This window comes from Saccostrea echinata, unplaced genomic scaffold (genome assembly GCF_033153115.1).
Source record: "Saccostrea echinata isolate AGI-Se365-2 ecotype Australia unplaced genomic scaffold, CSIRO_AGI_Sech_v1 ptg000008l, whole genome shotgun sequence".
In the NCBI taxonomy this organism is placed as follows: domain Eukaryota; kingdom Metazoa; phylum Mollusca; class Bivalvia; order Ostreida; family Ostreidae; genus Saccostrea; species Saccostrea echinata.
Window position 1 is genome coordinate 7,737,666 of NW_026889757.1, and position 17,105 is coordinate 7,754,770.

The 17,105-nt window shown below is 31.7% G+C and overlaps 1 protein-coding gene across 1 annotated transcript; it reads right to left on the reverse strand.

The window, feature by feature from the left end:
- Positions 1-309: 309 nt before the first annotated feature.
- LOC133181351 (short-chain collagen C4-like) lies at positions 310-8,319 on the reverse strand. Its single transcript, XM_061315870.1, has 4 exons — positions 8,082-8,319; positions 7,881-7,958; positions 6,046-6,279; positions 310-692 (listed from the first exon to the last, which is right to left on the reverse strand). The coding sequence occupies exons 1-4, from the start codon at positions 8,233-8,235 to the stop codon at positions 448-450; spliced, it is 711 nt and encodes a 236-aa protein (XP_061171854.1). The 5' UTR covers positions 8,236-8,319; the 3' UTR covers positions 310-447.
- Positions 8,320-17,105: the final 8,786 nt, after the last annotated feature.

A 17,105-nucleotide genomic window follows, 5' to 3' on the forward strand; every position in this document is an offset into this window, starting at 1 on the left:
GCAGTGTGTATATGCTCAATTTTGAGTAATTATGTATACATGTTGATTAATGGTTACGGGTGATGAAAAGCAAAAATTGTATCTTAAGAATGTCAATTAACCTTGCTTTGTGTGTATGTGTGATTAATCCAGTATTTTCTCGATAAGGTCACTAACTAAACTAGTATTATTCGTGTAAATTCACACTGACAAAAGAAGATGTTTCAAAGAGATATCGCTTTTACTTACCTCTTGTTCATGCTTTTTGCATCTTTGCCTTGCACGCCTTACCTCCCTTTGAACTTTAAGATGAAAACATTGATAAGCAAATTCCAAAAACTATTAACGATTGATTTATTTGCAATATATCTAACAATATATGAATGGATTGTAATATTTGTTAAAAGATCGATCTTTTCATACAAATAACAATTTAAAACACCTTGATTAAAAAAAAAAAAATTATTGTCATTCTTTAGAACAGACGGCACACATCAATTCTCTTCCTTCTACGTACGGAGGACATTTCAAGGAGCCACATCGAGCCTCGACATGATAAAAAAGGTAGCCATCTTTGTTAGATTGGCCACCGTGTAAGGTGTCTGGATTTTTGTCTACACATTTATATGTTGTTGCAGCTGCATGATTAAACCATCCGGCCATAAGATAACCCTCGTACTCTAAACTCCAACCTTTGTAGCATGTTCTTCTTGCTATAAAAATGTTATGCACTGATTGATTTCTTAAGATAATATTGATGGACTTCCAGTAACACTACATTTCCAGTAAAAAGTCCAGAGCCTTTCTTTAAGCGCTCTCAATAAATTGTACTTCAACGTAGTATTCATATACCTACACAATCAATGAATACCGGTATGTATTGAATGACAATGCCAAAACTTTTTTATATGAAAATTTCACTAATAAATGTCACATATCTAATTACGTTTTTTATGATTCTAAACAGGTCATAACGAGATTCATTGCATGTAAATAAAGTCAACGAAAAGATTCAAAATCAATACTATAAATTAGAAAACATAGAGCACAAGGTTGTTCAACAAAGATATTTTCGCCCAACCTTTGTACATCTAATATATACATGATACTTCGAACTCGACTCTGAACAAATCTGTGGGTGCATGTCACTGATGTCTTTTGATATTCATGAAAATAAAGGGTCCCCACATTCAAAACGCAGTTTTGTATGTTGTTTGTATCTATTGTTTGACATTTTCAGGTGTTGATTCAAATATTTAAGACACCAGCTATTAATATTATTTAATTCTTTAGGCTTTTAATAAAGGCTCAGAATTTGACGAGTAACCGGAACCACAAACGATCCTAACCTTATTGAGACTTTTTGTATAAGTACAGAAAACAAGGTAAATAGCTTTGATCAGTCTGTTGTTAACATTATATCTTTCATCTGGTATTGGGTTTTTACTCAAACTCTGGCATAAATTGGTATTCAAACGTATCTCAAGCGTACTGAAAACTGATCTAGAAGATGAATTTCTTCTCCTTTGCAACGTCATGGAACTCTTTAGCTCACTTCAAATTAAGATTAGCTAACGCTATGCCTTTGGCGTCGGCGTCTCGGTTGAAGTTTTTGGAGCAGGTCTGATTACCAAGTAACTATAAGACTTACCTGGACCAAACTTGCATGGATGATGCATCATGTGATGTACACTACCTGACTTGCTTCAGAATCTGACATATTCTTTCGGATGAGAAACCAGGTTAAAGTTTTTTGAGCAGATTAGAGTTTTTGAAACAAGTTAAAGTTTTAGGAGGTGGTCTCATTTCTAAGACACTATAACCCTTATGGTGACCAAACTTGCATGTATGATGCACCTAGGGATGCAAACTACTTGTTTCAGATTCTGGATCTGTCATTGATTTTTTAAATGAGTAAACAGGTTAAAGGAGCAGGTTTATTCCCAAGTAACTATAAGCTCTACCTGGATCAAACTTTCAAGGATGAAGCTTCTAGAGATGCACACTTCCAGACTGTCCTTTGATGCTGGATCTAGCCTAAATTTTCTAGATGAGTGATCAGGTTTAGGTTTTTGAAGCGTTTGTTCAAGTAACTTTAACCCTTAATTATGGTGACAAAACTTACCTTGATGATGCTTTTAGGGATATGCAAACTACAAAAATTGTTTCGGATACTTGATCTGATTTAAATTATTCAGATGAATCAACAGGTTTATTAAAGTTTTAGAGCAGGTTCTTTTCTATGTAACTCTAAGCAATACTTGGGCTACACTTGCCTGCACGATGCATCTAAAGATACACACTACCAAAATTGCTTCCGATGCTAAATCTGACTTACATTTATTTAAGCAGGCTTATTCTTGAGTAATTGTAAATCATATGATGACCGAAACTGCAGGGATGATGCATCTAGGGATGCTTCGGATTACGTAACAGGTTAAAGTTTGTAAAACAAGTCCATCTCCAGTTGATCATAATACCTGTGATGGACTGAAGTTGTATCGTTGACGCACCTAGGGATGCACACTACCAGACTGGCTTCGACATCTGAATCTGGCTTACATTTACAGGATGAATAAACAGGATAAAGGTTTTGGAGGAGGTTTATTCTTAAATAACTTTAAGTCATATGGTGATCAAACCTGCATCAGACATGCATCTAGGGATGCACAATAAGACTTGCTTCGGATGTTGGATCAGACCTACATTTTACTATGTAAGGAAAAGTTTTAAGATTTTTGAGCTGATCCCTTTCATAAAAAACTTTAAACCCTATACTGTTGATCACAAAAAAGCTATACGCCGTTTAAGCTTATTTTTACGCCATAAAAGTCAAATTTTGAAATTTTTTGAAATGCACTGAATTGTTTATATTGTGTGAAAAATCTAAATCTACAACAAATATTTTAGTTTCGAAGTAGGTTATTGGCAATTTTTTTGTTTCGTTGAGGTCACAAACTATTTGGATTTTACGTTATTTACTCGTATAAGGAAGAGGACAAAATTGACAAAAATTATTCAATTATATGTAATATATATAGAGCGTAAACCTGTCCCATAACAATATTCACATATTTCATTGATATTTTCATTCTACACATTATATCAACACATTGAGTTGGAGCAGACCTGCGCTCGATGACTTTTACTCAAAATATCGACGAAATATACATATTTTCTCTATAAATCATGGATATTGTGAATTTACGTCACTTTTCTGGCGTCATATCTAAATATGGCTCCATGGCTGATGAAAATATTTAATGCTTTGAAGTCTTTAGATGTCTCCCTGTTTAGAACTTAATTATAGATTACTCCGTCAAATTATAATGGGGGGGGGGGGATATTGGTCATTCAATCATTCTACGTTAAATGGACCAATTCAGAGTAAAAAACATGAAAAAAATAATTGTTTCAAATAGCAAAATGAACCTCATAATTCTCTAAAGGACATATCAGTGAACTTGAAAACAAAGAATTGTCCACAAATCTGGTATCATTAACTTTTTACAACAATTTCAAGATACCATTGATTTTAAGGTAATGTTACGGAAGTTAATGCTTGATCAAGTCTTATTATTTTTTTAAATAAAGCTGAATTTTTCCCAATTTTTCGTTTCTGATGTTCAGTAAAGAACGCTAAAGTATGATTCATGAAGTCTTGCCAAAATCCGAATTTAAATTAATTTTTCGGGAAAAATATCGTTACGGAAGTTAATTCCCAGCAATAAAAGTGAAATTTCTCTTCAATAGTTAAAATCAAAGTTTGGTTTTAGGATATTAAGTAAGAGTATGAAGCATTTCGCTCCCAAAATAATAAAATTTTTCATACCTACATACAAAAAATTTCCTGTATTACCGTTACGGAAGTTAAATTTTTAAGAGAGACAACTGTTTCTGTCAAATTCATTTTGTTATGTCGAAAATGTAATCGTCTCGTAACTCGTAACTAGAATCGATGATATAAGGTTCCGTGGTCACTTTCAGATAAGTTTCAGTTCTTTTTGAAATCTGTATTCTATGCGTGAAATCTAAAACAAAATCATTATACGGAAGTTAATCGATTTTAAGCGACATGCATATTAATTTGCATGAAAGGAGATCTCTGCATTTCTTTGCGAGAAGTGGTTTGTTTTCTTTTTATATAGGATAAAAGATATTTTTTAACATTCATTGCAATCTATTTGGAACGATTTTACTACTGAAAATTTCATCTTGAAATTTGTATATAAATGAAGCGACATTAAGATTTGCAGTGGAATACGTTTTTCAACATTACATTATGTTCATAACAAAACTTTAACTGCATATATATCGGTGAATATTTACAAAACCATGTGTGTATGTTAAGTCTAAGAGTTGAAATCGACCTTAAAATTTATAGCTAAGATATTACAACGGTAAATTTGTAAGCGACATAAAAAAATCTTAATTGGTCATGTTTTTGTAGAATGACCGCATTACCGAATAAAGAACTTTTCGCGACACCTTATTTTCGCGAGATATAAGCGAGACAATATTGAAAATTCAATATTTTTTGAAGATCTGTAAAATAAATAATAATGGTTTATGTTGGAAATAAAGACTTTCCTGATAATATTCAAAGTATTGAGCTTGAAATGTAGACTGTAGCAACTTTTGTTTGACCAAGTTGTGGTCATGGCTGATGTTGAAAAAAAAACTGTCGAGAGTGCAACAGAAAAAAAAAATGTAGTGTTGCCAAAATTTTAAAAATCTGTAAGACAAAAAAGAACTTTCAAAGTGTAAAGCAATAACTGATATACAATTTCAAAATTAAAAATGTTATATAAATCACATGCAGCATTAATGAGAGTCAAGTATCTGTGCATACCCAATTGCAATAATGTCAGGAGTGCAACAAGAGAAGAAACTCAATCAAGGTTTAGAACTAATCATTTTTATCCCTGATACCATTTTGAAGCATAAAAAACTATAATTTCTTTTCATAATGTATTTTAGAAAGTCTTTTAGGATGTAGTGATATTTTGTTTTTTCAAATAAAGTTTTACTGATAAAAAATTCTAAAACTTTTTTATCCAAATGTCTATTACAACTTCAGGAATTTTAACTAGAATGCATGTATAATATGATAATATACGTAAAAATAAAAAAAATTATGGGTAGTTGATTTATTTCAAAAAAATGTCAATCTGGTGGTCATTATTTTTGAATTCACACATCAAGAGTTGCACACTACAAGAATATATATATATATATATATATATATATATATATATATATATATATATATATATATATATATATATATATTTTTTTTTTTTTTTTGCTAAGAGACTTGCCTTAACAGATAAAATTCGACGAGGGAACTTTGTTATCTTTGATAATGTAAAAGATGAAGACACCAAACAATGATCAATCTCATAAATCCAGTAAAAAAAGCAAATCACAAACAAGACAAACCAAGGACACGTGGAAAAACCAGAAGCGGGTTCAGGTTCCCATTAACCATCCCCAGATGACCCGTCACACCCGCAGTGAGCCCTATGCATTGATCATGTAGGTATACGGTATACTCCGTAGTCAAATTTAGCATAAAAGCAATGACCTTTGTTTGATAATTCAAATTCAAATTGCAGCTCTCTGTTATTCAACCCACAGGTGCTAGAGGACAGGACCCCCCCCCCCCCCCCCCCGATATAGACCCTGGGCTTTTTCGATTTTTTTCTCATAAATTATCTTTCAATGATATATTTGTGATATAATCTATATCTACAATTCGAAAAATTGCCTAAAACAAACATTTTATAAAACCTACCCCACTCTCTCTATATATAGAGTGGGGTATTAATTTTTATAAAATTTGTTTAAGCCAATTTGCCGAATTGATGATATAGATTATATCACAAATGTGTCAACCATATATAATTTATGAGAAAAAAGTCGAATATGCCCGAAGGTCTATAACGGGGGGGGGGGGGGGGGGGGGGCTGACCTCAAGCACCTGTGATTCAACTTTCATTACTTGCTTTATGACTGCAAACACAAGAAATTTTATCCTCGATTGATCAGTAGTTGAATTATTACCTGGAAATACTCTCGATACAGATCTATTCCGTACCAGGCAAACAGCACAAGGGATATCATGGTCATGAAGTGAAGACGTTTGGCTAAATGACTCTGTTTGGTATTCTGCTCCAAACACATAAGCCTTATATCCATCAGTTCCATCCCTGTAGATCCCCCACTCTGGATCCCTCGGTAAACACAATGGATCTACAGCTGCTCCTCTGTGATCTTGATGTGATCCCCCTGTTAATCCTAAAAATATCAATTTATTTAGTTTATTAATTTCCATAGTAATTTTAAAAAAAAATCAGTGATAACTCATCAGCTTACAAAGAATATTAACATGCAATCAATGTACATTCATTGTAGGTTATCTTTAATGTTTTTAATACAAAATATTAAGAATTCCCATGAAAAATGTTTCAAAAAGTAAAAACATATACCAGGTATACCTCTAACTAGATATACGACAGTCAAGTTTTGTTTACTATTGGGAAGTATTGTTTACAATTGTAAACCAAAATTTAATTTAGGTAATTTGATACTTTGTTTCACTATTGCTATTATATTATATATATCCAAGGGCCTTTACGGTCACCTGAGTATAATACAACAATAATTTAGAGGATCCATAGAGTATGAAATAAACTAATAGATGAAGCTTTGTTACCCAAAAGCAAGAGAAATAGGACGATCAGGATCAATGAAATAATTAGTCTAACATTCAATAACAACTCATACATTAAATTCTAATCGATCTCCCATTTAGCACTATTACCATACATACTATTAACAAACTTTTAGTTCATCTGTTCTACTTTTAACCCTATATTGTGACCTCTCATATTGGCCTCTCTTGGTCTTTGAAGACTTATTTATAACTTATTTTTGTCTCATTTTTTATTTATTTATTATTTAAAAGTCTACCTGATCATTAAAACTATGAAAGTACATTTTGTATTATACAATAAATTTTTTGCATAATTCTCTTAACTTTCAAATACATTATTCACAGTGATTAATTATCAAAAGTGATAGGCAAAGGGGAATAACTTCTCTCAGTTGAATACAAATTAATAGAGCCCTGATCAGGATTAAAACACTTGACCAAATGGTCCTGATGTTAAAAAATCTGATAAAAATATCCTTGCTTATTAAAACTTTTATTCTGTTTGCCTTCGATATGCCAAGGAGCGGAGAAGATTTTCAAAGAAATTATGCATTTTCACTACAGATTCAACACAGCCCTACCCTAACACTAAAACCCATGTCCCAGGGTCATAGAATTTACAAATTTGGTAGAGGTACCCTCATCATCATTACTATGCACATAGTTGAAGATTTTCAAACAATTAACACATGTTCACTTTATTATCAATATACAAACCACCCCCACCCCGGCCCTGATTTTTAAAGATTGCATCAATTTTGGTGATTTTAGCCCCACCCCTGGGGGGACAGGGACCATGAAATTCACAATTTTGTTCCCCTTCACCCAAAGATGCTATATGCCAAAATTAGTTGAAATTGGTTTAGCGGTTCTATAGAAGAAGCTGAAAATGTTCAAAAGCTAACGCACGACGGACGACGCACGACGGACAAAAACGGATAGCAATGTCATCTGAGTGACTCAGGTGACCTAAAAATACGTTAAACACAGTGCACACTATGAAACTGATTACGACAGTAAATTTAATGCTTTTTTACCGGTACTTTATAAGTATTCATACATTGAATTGCTTTATAAAATTTAATACTTCGATTTGCTTGACTTTTTTTTAATTGCACTGTAAACTTACGTTTTCTACAGAAAACTAAAACTTATAATTATAATAATTCTTCTTAGGATTTACCCGAATAAACTATTTCTGCATTGGAAGGGCACGTTTTCTTCCCCCATCTTGTGTAAACTGTACTCCTATTATCTCTTTCTACAAGATGGAAAATATTCATTTCAATTCTATCTTCCTTCGAAAATAAGTTATCAACTTGTTTTTGTTTATGTCTATAATTCTTATGTACATTGCCCAGCAGTAAGATTTTTCGATTTCTACCTCCATTGTTAACTCCAGCTTCAACCTCTTTCTTGAAATCCTTCATAGATTGTTCCATGGTTTCGGTAAAGCTTTTGAATTGCCGCTTTAAAGCCTCCACCTGATATGCCCCTAATGCAGACGACAATTGTCCTGTCAAATATCCCTGTAGCATATCCTTACAGCTTCCGTTCTCCTCTCCCAGAGTAATGTGAAGAACATGAAGAAGTGGCACAAAGAAAATTACAGATGTTTTCTTCGTCATCTGAAAATCCATACAAACTTAAAGTCAAAACTCCTGTTTTCTGATTAACTTGTCAGGGTCATTTATTGAGTACATAATATGTTTTTAAATCAATCTGATAGTTATCGATTGGTTTTGTTTTCATTTTTTTTTATCTGCCACAGAAGTATCGATCTATGTGTGGTTACGCACAAGTGCTCATTGGGAAACGAATCGTTATTTTTAAGATTGCATATTTAAAACGTAATGAATAAAATATTTTTTAGCAAATGCTTTATACTAAGTATTAATTGTTTTTGTTCTGTCTTTTTTTTCAGATATTTCACAATAAATCACGATTTTATAAAAAGTGATTACAAAGGACTCCCCAACATAGGAGTTTGCATATGATATGAATGGAAATCGTTATGAGTTTCCAGATATTAATAACAGTGCTAAAATGATAAATAAAAATTGATAAAAATTGTACGGCTGTTCAATTTTGTTTTTATTATGCTACAGCTGCAAATGAAACAACGATATTATTTCTACATTTTGCATTTATTGTGATATCCATCATTGCGCCGTGCAGCATATGGACATCAGTATGTGACAAAGATTTGAGGTACAGTATATGGCCATAAGTGATTCATAATTGCATTTTTTCACTATGTATTTCATTGAAAAACCAAGTTTTGTGAAAACTTATTTTGAGGTCAATTTTAGCCCATGATTTTTTCACTAATTCATGCAGAATTGTTCAAATTTTCTTGTATAATAATGCTTAACAAAACGATACACTAATCATTGAGAATAATTTATTAAATCGTCAAGACGAAAATTTCTAACTCAAATTACTATGATTTCTTTAAAAATAAGAGACGTAAATTTTTAAATTCGCATTTGACGTGTGATATCACCACAGTGCCTACAGGTAAAATTATTTTGAAATTATATCAAGAATCTGCAAAGAATTCTACATTTTAAGGTGTTTTACTCATAAAAAAAAATCAACAAATAACATTGCAATAATATTTTAGGAAAAAAAGTCATTTTTCAATGAAATATATAGTGCAAAAATAAAATTATGACTCACTTATGGCCAGGTACTGTACATGTATTAATTAGTCTGTGAAAAGTTTACGTCTCTTTTGTCATCAGGAGATCATTGTTCAAAACATTCGTAATTATACTTTTGGGGAATATATTACATTTTTCTTTTAAATGATAATCCTTTATATCTGATTTACATATCGATGAATTCATTTATTTTCATTAACAAATGCAAAGAAAATCAAAGTGGTGCCATTTCTTTTTATCTTCAATTTCTTTGTGCTGATTTAAATACATAGGTTTTTGACATTTAAATAAAACAACAACTGTTAAACTATTTTTTCGATTTTAAAATGGAAATATTCAATAATAATTTTTCAAGTGTGTTTTCTTTGCACTCTATCTTGAAAATATACCTAAAATGCTTAGTTTTTTGCGACCCATTTTATTCTTTGATCAATCTTAGGTTGTCTCTCATTGTAGATCTTTTAAACAACAAAAGAATGGAAATAGTTGAGAATATCATTTTGGATTTCTGTAATGGATAAAGATTTTTTAAAACATATTTTATAACTCTTGTGTATGTTCACCTACCTCTACTATAATGGTTTCCCGAAAATAAAAACTAGAAAAGTATATACTTGTGCAGGAACAATGCGCAACTGGTAATATTAATATTGGATAACAGTCAGCTGTAATTAAATTGTAATTTAACACTGAAATGTCGCAAATGTCGATTTATTTAGATATATCTATTTTCAAGTTCTTTGTAACACATTTTAAATAAATCAATTTCTTAATCATTAAGGATTTACCAAGTCATTTTTTACTCAGCATCTAACAAATATTCATGATGTAAGTTTTAAAAAGCCTAACGTGTACAAATTTTGCATAATCCTATTTAATTACCTTTTTCTTTCCTTACATTTTTTTTCCATATAACTAGACAAAATTGCTAGCGCGCCACCAAAGAAAATTCATATTTAACTATTCATAAATTGCTTATGATGTATTTAATGTATAAACATGTTACTTAAGTCAAAAGTAAGTCATTTAATAAATAAATAAGTAAATAAACTGATAAATAAATATAATGTAACCATTTCGTAGAAAACATGAAAATCGTGCTCATGGTTTTCGGAGGAAAAATTTCAATTTTGTTCTTTGTGTTTGTGTTCTATGGTAGCCCATTTACAACCTATAAAAAATATTTTTGAATTTGATATAACGAATTGTCGAATTTGTTGTAACGAATTTAATTCGTTATAACATTTTTTTTTTAATTTGTTATAAGGAATTAAATCTGTTATTATAACAAATATTTTTAATTCGTTATAACGAATTCAAGAAAATTGTTATAACAGATTTAATTCCTTCTAACGAATTCTAAAGTTGTTAGCACCATTCTGCTTTGGGAATGTAATAATCAGATTAAAAATAATTGAGTAGCAAATTCAAATTATCAACGAAGAATGATTTTGTACTATAGAACACATCAATACACTTAAATAAAATCACAAAATGTATATTGTAAATGGATTTCAATAAGTTCAAAGGATGTATTCTTTTCATATCAATAATAATGAAATAACTAGATACTTATTGCCTAGGCAATAACAGGTCTTCCGTTTTCTTGATTCTTTTGTCAACTATTCTGAAAAAAAAAGCAGAAAATGCAAAAAAAAAAAAAAAAAAAGTTCTCCCAACATGGATCGAACTCAAAACCTTCGGGTTATAAGACCTGTGCGCTAACCACTAGACCACGTATTCCGATGAAGATGGAGGTAGTAAATTAATTGTTTAAGAATAAATAGGAATAAAAGCACGTGTCCTTTTGTTTGTTGCACAATCTAGTAATCAGTTTTGAATAGATTGAGAAACACGATTGGTGTATAATGCAAATGCAGATTGTCGGTTTAAAAAATTATTTGAGTTTGTCTATATTTGGAATGCATTGAATTAATCATTCAGAGCCTATGATGCATTAGAACTGCAGTGTCGAGACTTTGTTTACAAATATATGAAAATGTCGGATCGGGTTCGGATGTGACTGAATATCCTGAAATAATAGATTAAAATAAGCATCTCTGTGTGGACTGAATTAAATGTAAGTAGCATGAAGCAAAATTTCAGATATGCATTTTAGAAAGAAAAATGTGTCAATGAGAGCGTGAAAATTTACTTGCTAGGAAAAAATCGCTGTTTTCGACATTCATTCGATTAATATTAATTCTAAATAAAATTGAAATAAATTCCACATACTAGAGAAAGCAAGAATACTTGGTGTTAAAATATCATATCATATCAAAAGAATCGAGTGCTATTCATAACAGTTGAAGAAATAACCGAGAAAAGCTTTAATTAATTTTTATGTTCATCGGCACCTAAATTTCAGATACGAAAAAAGATGTAGTGTTTGCCGTTAACATTCATAATTTCTATATACTTCAGAGATTCACCGTCAAATTTTCAGGAAACTTTCTTTTAGGTATCTTCTGCAAAACCCCGAAATTTTATGTCGATCCGAGGTGTTGTATGATTTCTAGAGAAATATTCTAGGCTGATATTAATCTGATTTTTTTTTTTTTTTTTTTTTTTTTTTTGATTTTTTTGGGGAAGGGGAGGGGAGAAAGAGCAGTAAATTAATTATTGATTCTGACCTTTTGGTCAAAGGTCAAGGTCATCAAAGTTCAAGGTCAAAGTCAAAGGTTAAGATCAAAGGTCAAGGTCATGAGAAAATCCCGGAAATAAATTTACTTTCTATGTTTTTTTTTACTTCATCAAGACTGAAATTACTCCAAACAAATAAAATGTTCATTCTACACCTAAATTATTCACAACTGATCATCCCTAAAAGTTTCCATGAAAAACTACTCATGTTTGAAACAACGTCCGGGTTTTAGGCCGGCACTTCCAGTGAAAATGATTTGCATGGTTTTAGTCTATCTAACATCTGCATTAGCCAAACATTTCTGTAAAAAGAAAACAAAACTTGGAAAATTCACTTTTTTTGCACCGCTTCCGGTCACGACGGAAACTGACGGCAACGTACGATTTTCACATGATGTAGAAAAACTGGTGACTGACTATCAGTCCTGAAAGTTTTAGACTTCAGTCGTTTACTGGTGCTGAGCAATTAGGTGAATAAAATCTCAATTTGAGGGCAGGAAAATACGCAACCGGAAGTGAATTATACTAAGATGTTTGACGTCAATTTAGACATCTGCAGTCTCAATAACATATATAAAAATCATTTAAAGAACTCTATCTATAAGCGATATGTATGGGAAAATCCAAAAACCCTATGATGTAGTTTTTCTTTTATAACCGGAAGTTGTTGTTTTTTGTTTCGGGTGGGGCCAACACATATCAAAACTGTGACAAAGATACAATTATATGATGCAAGTCTTATTCCAAAAGAGAATAGTTGAAATTTTCGATTTCTTTGATCACTTCCTGTGAAAAGTTTGGTGTCAAAATCTCTTACCGTTTCTGAGATCTCACTCCGACAATTTCTCATTTTACGGACACCTGAACGCGCGACCGGAAGTGAATTTTATAAAGATTTTTGAGGTTACTCTAGACATTTGCAGTCTTAATAACATAAAAATCAGTTCAAATACGTCATCTATAAAAAAATATTTATGGGAAAGAAAAATACCCAAATTATGTAGTTTTTCTCTTATAACCGGAAGTTGTCGTTTTTGTTTCCGGTGGGACTGACATATTTCGAAACTACAAATAAAATGCAATGATGTGATGCATAAAAAGATTCAAAAAAGAAAAGTTGAAATTTTCGATTTCTATTATCACTTCCTGTGACGACCGGAAGTGACGGCTGACGCTCTTAACCCAAATGGTTTTGCCTACTCCTCAAGATCTATTACTTATATAAGTTTGGTGTCTTAATCTCTTACCGTTTCTGAGATATGACTGGGACAAAATATTTTTGAAAAAGACGGAAATCGGACATATCTGACGACCGGAAGTGAATTTTGAAAAAATGAAAAAAACGCCTGGGCGTATTTTCATTCTCTATTATCCCTGAAAATTTCAAGAAAATCCGTCCAGTCATCTCTGAGAAATCGAGGGGGACACGAAAAGGGGAAAAAAAATAATAATAATAATAAACCGTACAATCACTATAAGGTCTTCCGTCTGAAACGGAAGACCTTAATAATAGAAATATTTTATTGTCATTATTTCGAACAGACAGCACACACAAGTTCTCTTCCCTCAACGTATGGTGGACATTTCAATGAGCCACATCGAGCCTCTACATGATAAAAAAGGTAGCCATCTTTCATAACTTGACCGCCGTGTAAGGTATCTGGGTTTTTGTCTACACACTTATATGTTGTTGCAGCTGCTTGATTATAATATCCAGCCATAAGGTAACCCTCGTACTCCAAACTCCAACCTTTGTAGCATGTTCTTCTTGCTAAAACAATGGATGCACTAAGGAGTTTCACAATATTTCTCCCCACTATAAACTGGTATAGAAAAACAACTTATAAACATATATAAAACTTTTTAGTTATGTTATATATATATATATATATATATATATATATATATATATATATATATATATATATATATATATATATATATATATATATATATAAAACAACTTCCCTTACTTATGCAGCAATATACCTTCATCACCCTACGGGGTTTATATCTCTCAGTTGATTCGATACGCAAGAGCATGCTCTACATATGCACAATTTCTAAAACGAGGTAAATTATTGACAAACAAGTTGATGAAACAAGAATATCAGCAGTCTCGTTTAAAGTCATTATTTCGTAAGTTCTATGGTCGATACAATGACCTTGTCAGCAAATACAATTTATCATTGAGTCAAATGCTGACTGACCTTTTTCAAACTTATTGTTAGGCCATTATTTACAAACTGAATTGTCGACGGATTTTCCCGTTATTTTCCGATCATGACAAGGAGCACACGGCGGGTGTGACCGGTCGGCAGGGGATGCTCACTCCTCCATTGCACCTGATCCCACCTCTGATGTTTTGGAGGTCCTTGTTTGCTCTGCACCTATTTTGTAATGTTTAATAGACTTTTGAGCTTGAATACTGTTCGTTATCTCCATATACATCAATTTAATAAAATTAAGAAAATTTACATGTAATATTTCTTCCTGGTATTTGCAATAATTGAAATTAAATTTCGAAAAGCTATTGGTTAAATTACGGAAGCCCATTTTGGACCTATCATTTTTTTTTTAACTTTTTTATAACTAATTTAATCTTTTATAACAAATTTGTTGCATTCATTATAAAGAATTCTGAACTTTTTTTTTAACTAGATTAAATTCGTTAAATCGAAACTTTTAAGTTGTTATAACGAAGTAAATTCATTTAAACAAATTCTTAATTTTGTTACAACGAATTTGATTCGTTTCAACGAATTCTCAAATTGTTATAACGAATTAAATTTATTTTGAACGAAATCGGCAATTTGTTATATCGGATTGATAATTTTCTTTTTTTTTTTTTTTTTACTAAATGTTAAATTCAATTAAAGGAATTTAATTCGTTAAAAAAAAATTAGAAGAATTTGTTTAAGCGAGTTTAATCTGTTACAACACATTTTTGAATTCGTTAAAACAAACTCAACAAATTTGTTATAAAAAAAATTAATTTAATTCGTTATAACGATTTCAAAAAATTGTTACAACGAATTAAATTCGTTTTTATAAATTCGAAAATTTGTTATATTGAATTCAAATTTATTTTTTTGATAGTTCTAAATGGGCTTCCAAAATATACTTTTTTTGTGATGCCAAGAGTTCAACACTTCTAAAATGCATATCACTGCTGCACATATTGTTTCATTTCTTGTTGTGTTTTCAAATTTGTATTTACAAGACACTAAATGCTTTAATGATTTTTTCCCTCTGATTTAGAAACTTTTTGCATCATCTTATAAAAGTTAATAGGTGAATGACATTCAACGTACAGGTGCATCACTTCAACATTTGGTCTTTGTCACAGTGACCTACTTTTTGGTTAATAAACTCTGAGGACAGAAACATCTAAATTTGTGACCATCAGAGTAGCTCAGTCGGTAGAGCGCTCGCTCCGTGATGGGAAGGTCGTGTGTTCGAATCGCGGCCGCGACTGACCTAAGTCGATAAAAAATGGGTAGCAACTGTTCCTTCGCCAAGTGCTCGGCACTTTGAGACATTAAAAACCGAGGCCCTGTGTCACGGTAGACGTTGGCACGATAAAGAACCCTCACTGCTCAATGGCCCTAAGTGCCGAGTAAAGGTCTAAATTTGAAGCCCTTCACCGGTATATGGTGACGTCTCTATACGAGTGAAAAATTCCCGAATTGGACGTAAAACGATATACAATCAATCAAACAATCTAAATTTGTGTTTTCATGACTCTTAATGTTTCAAAAATTCCTGATATATTTCAAAATGTAAAATTAAAGACCTTATGGGTAATCGTAATGGAACACCCTGTAAGTTTCCAAGATGAAGGTATGGTGCTAATAATTCAGAATATATAGCATAGTTTCACCATAGTAACATTTCATGTTTTTTCTCTTTTTATCTATAATTTATCCAATCACTGTGAGTGTGGAGGGGGAGGAGGGGTGGGTTGAGGGTGTGTGGGTGTGGTTATGTGAGGGGGATGTGTTTGTATGTGTCACCTCGTAAGTATAACTCAATGGTAAAATCATAAGATGCCTTACTTTACATTTTTTAATTATAAATTGGAATTCTCATGAATGAAACCTATAAATATATGATCTTGATTTGCTTATTGTTTTTAAATGCATTGCATTATGCCATCGAAATACACTTAAACTCTCAGTAAAGTAGTTATGATAGCATTCTTGCCTGGAAAAACTCTCACAACAGATCTATTCTGTACCAGGCAAACAGCACAAGGAACATCATGGTGATGAAGTGAAGACGTTTGGCTGAATGACTTTGTTTGGTATTCTGCTCCAAACACATAAGCCTTATCTCCATCAGTTCCATCCCTGTAGATCCCCCACTCTGGATCCCTCGGTAAACACAGAGGATTTACAGCTGCTCCTTTCTGATCATAAAACGATCCTCCTGCTAGACCTAAAAATACACGTGCATTGTACATATATATATATATATATATATATATATATATATATATATATATATATATATATATATATATATATATATATATATATACATACATACATATACTGTAACCATGAAAATTTTCAATATTAAGTCATTAGCTTGTCAGAAAGTTCATATGCAGTGCATACGCAGTTAGTATGTACTTTCATTTTTATTTATTTAATATATATATTTTTGGATTGTTTCTTTTAATCAAAATTCAAAAGAGGTCCACTTTTAAAAAAATATTCTTGATAAGAAATCATACACTTTTACCCGAATAAACTATTTCTGCATTGAAAGGGCAAGTCTTCTTTCCCCATCTTGTGTAAACAACGCTCACGTTACCCGTACCTACCATACGGAAATTGTAATTACGATTCGATTTCTATGAATATGAGTTAAAGTAAAAATGTTAAACATATAGTGTAAAATATTAAAAGCAATGACTCTCCATTGATACCTTCAAAAACAACACCAGCTTCAACCTCTTTCCTTAACTTTTTCACAGATTGCTCCATGGTTTCACTAAAGCTTTTGAATTCCCGCCTTAAAGCTTCTACCTGAAACGCCCCTAAAACAGACGACAACTGTCCTGATAAATATCCCTGTAATATGTCCTTACA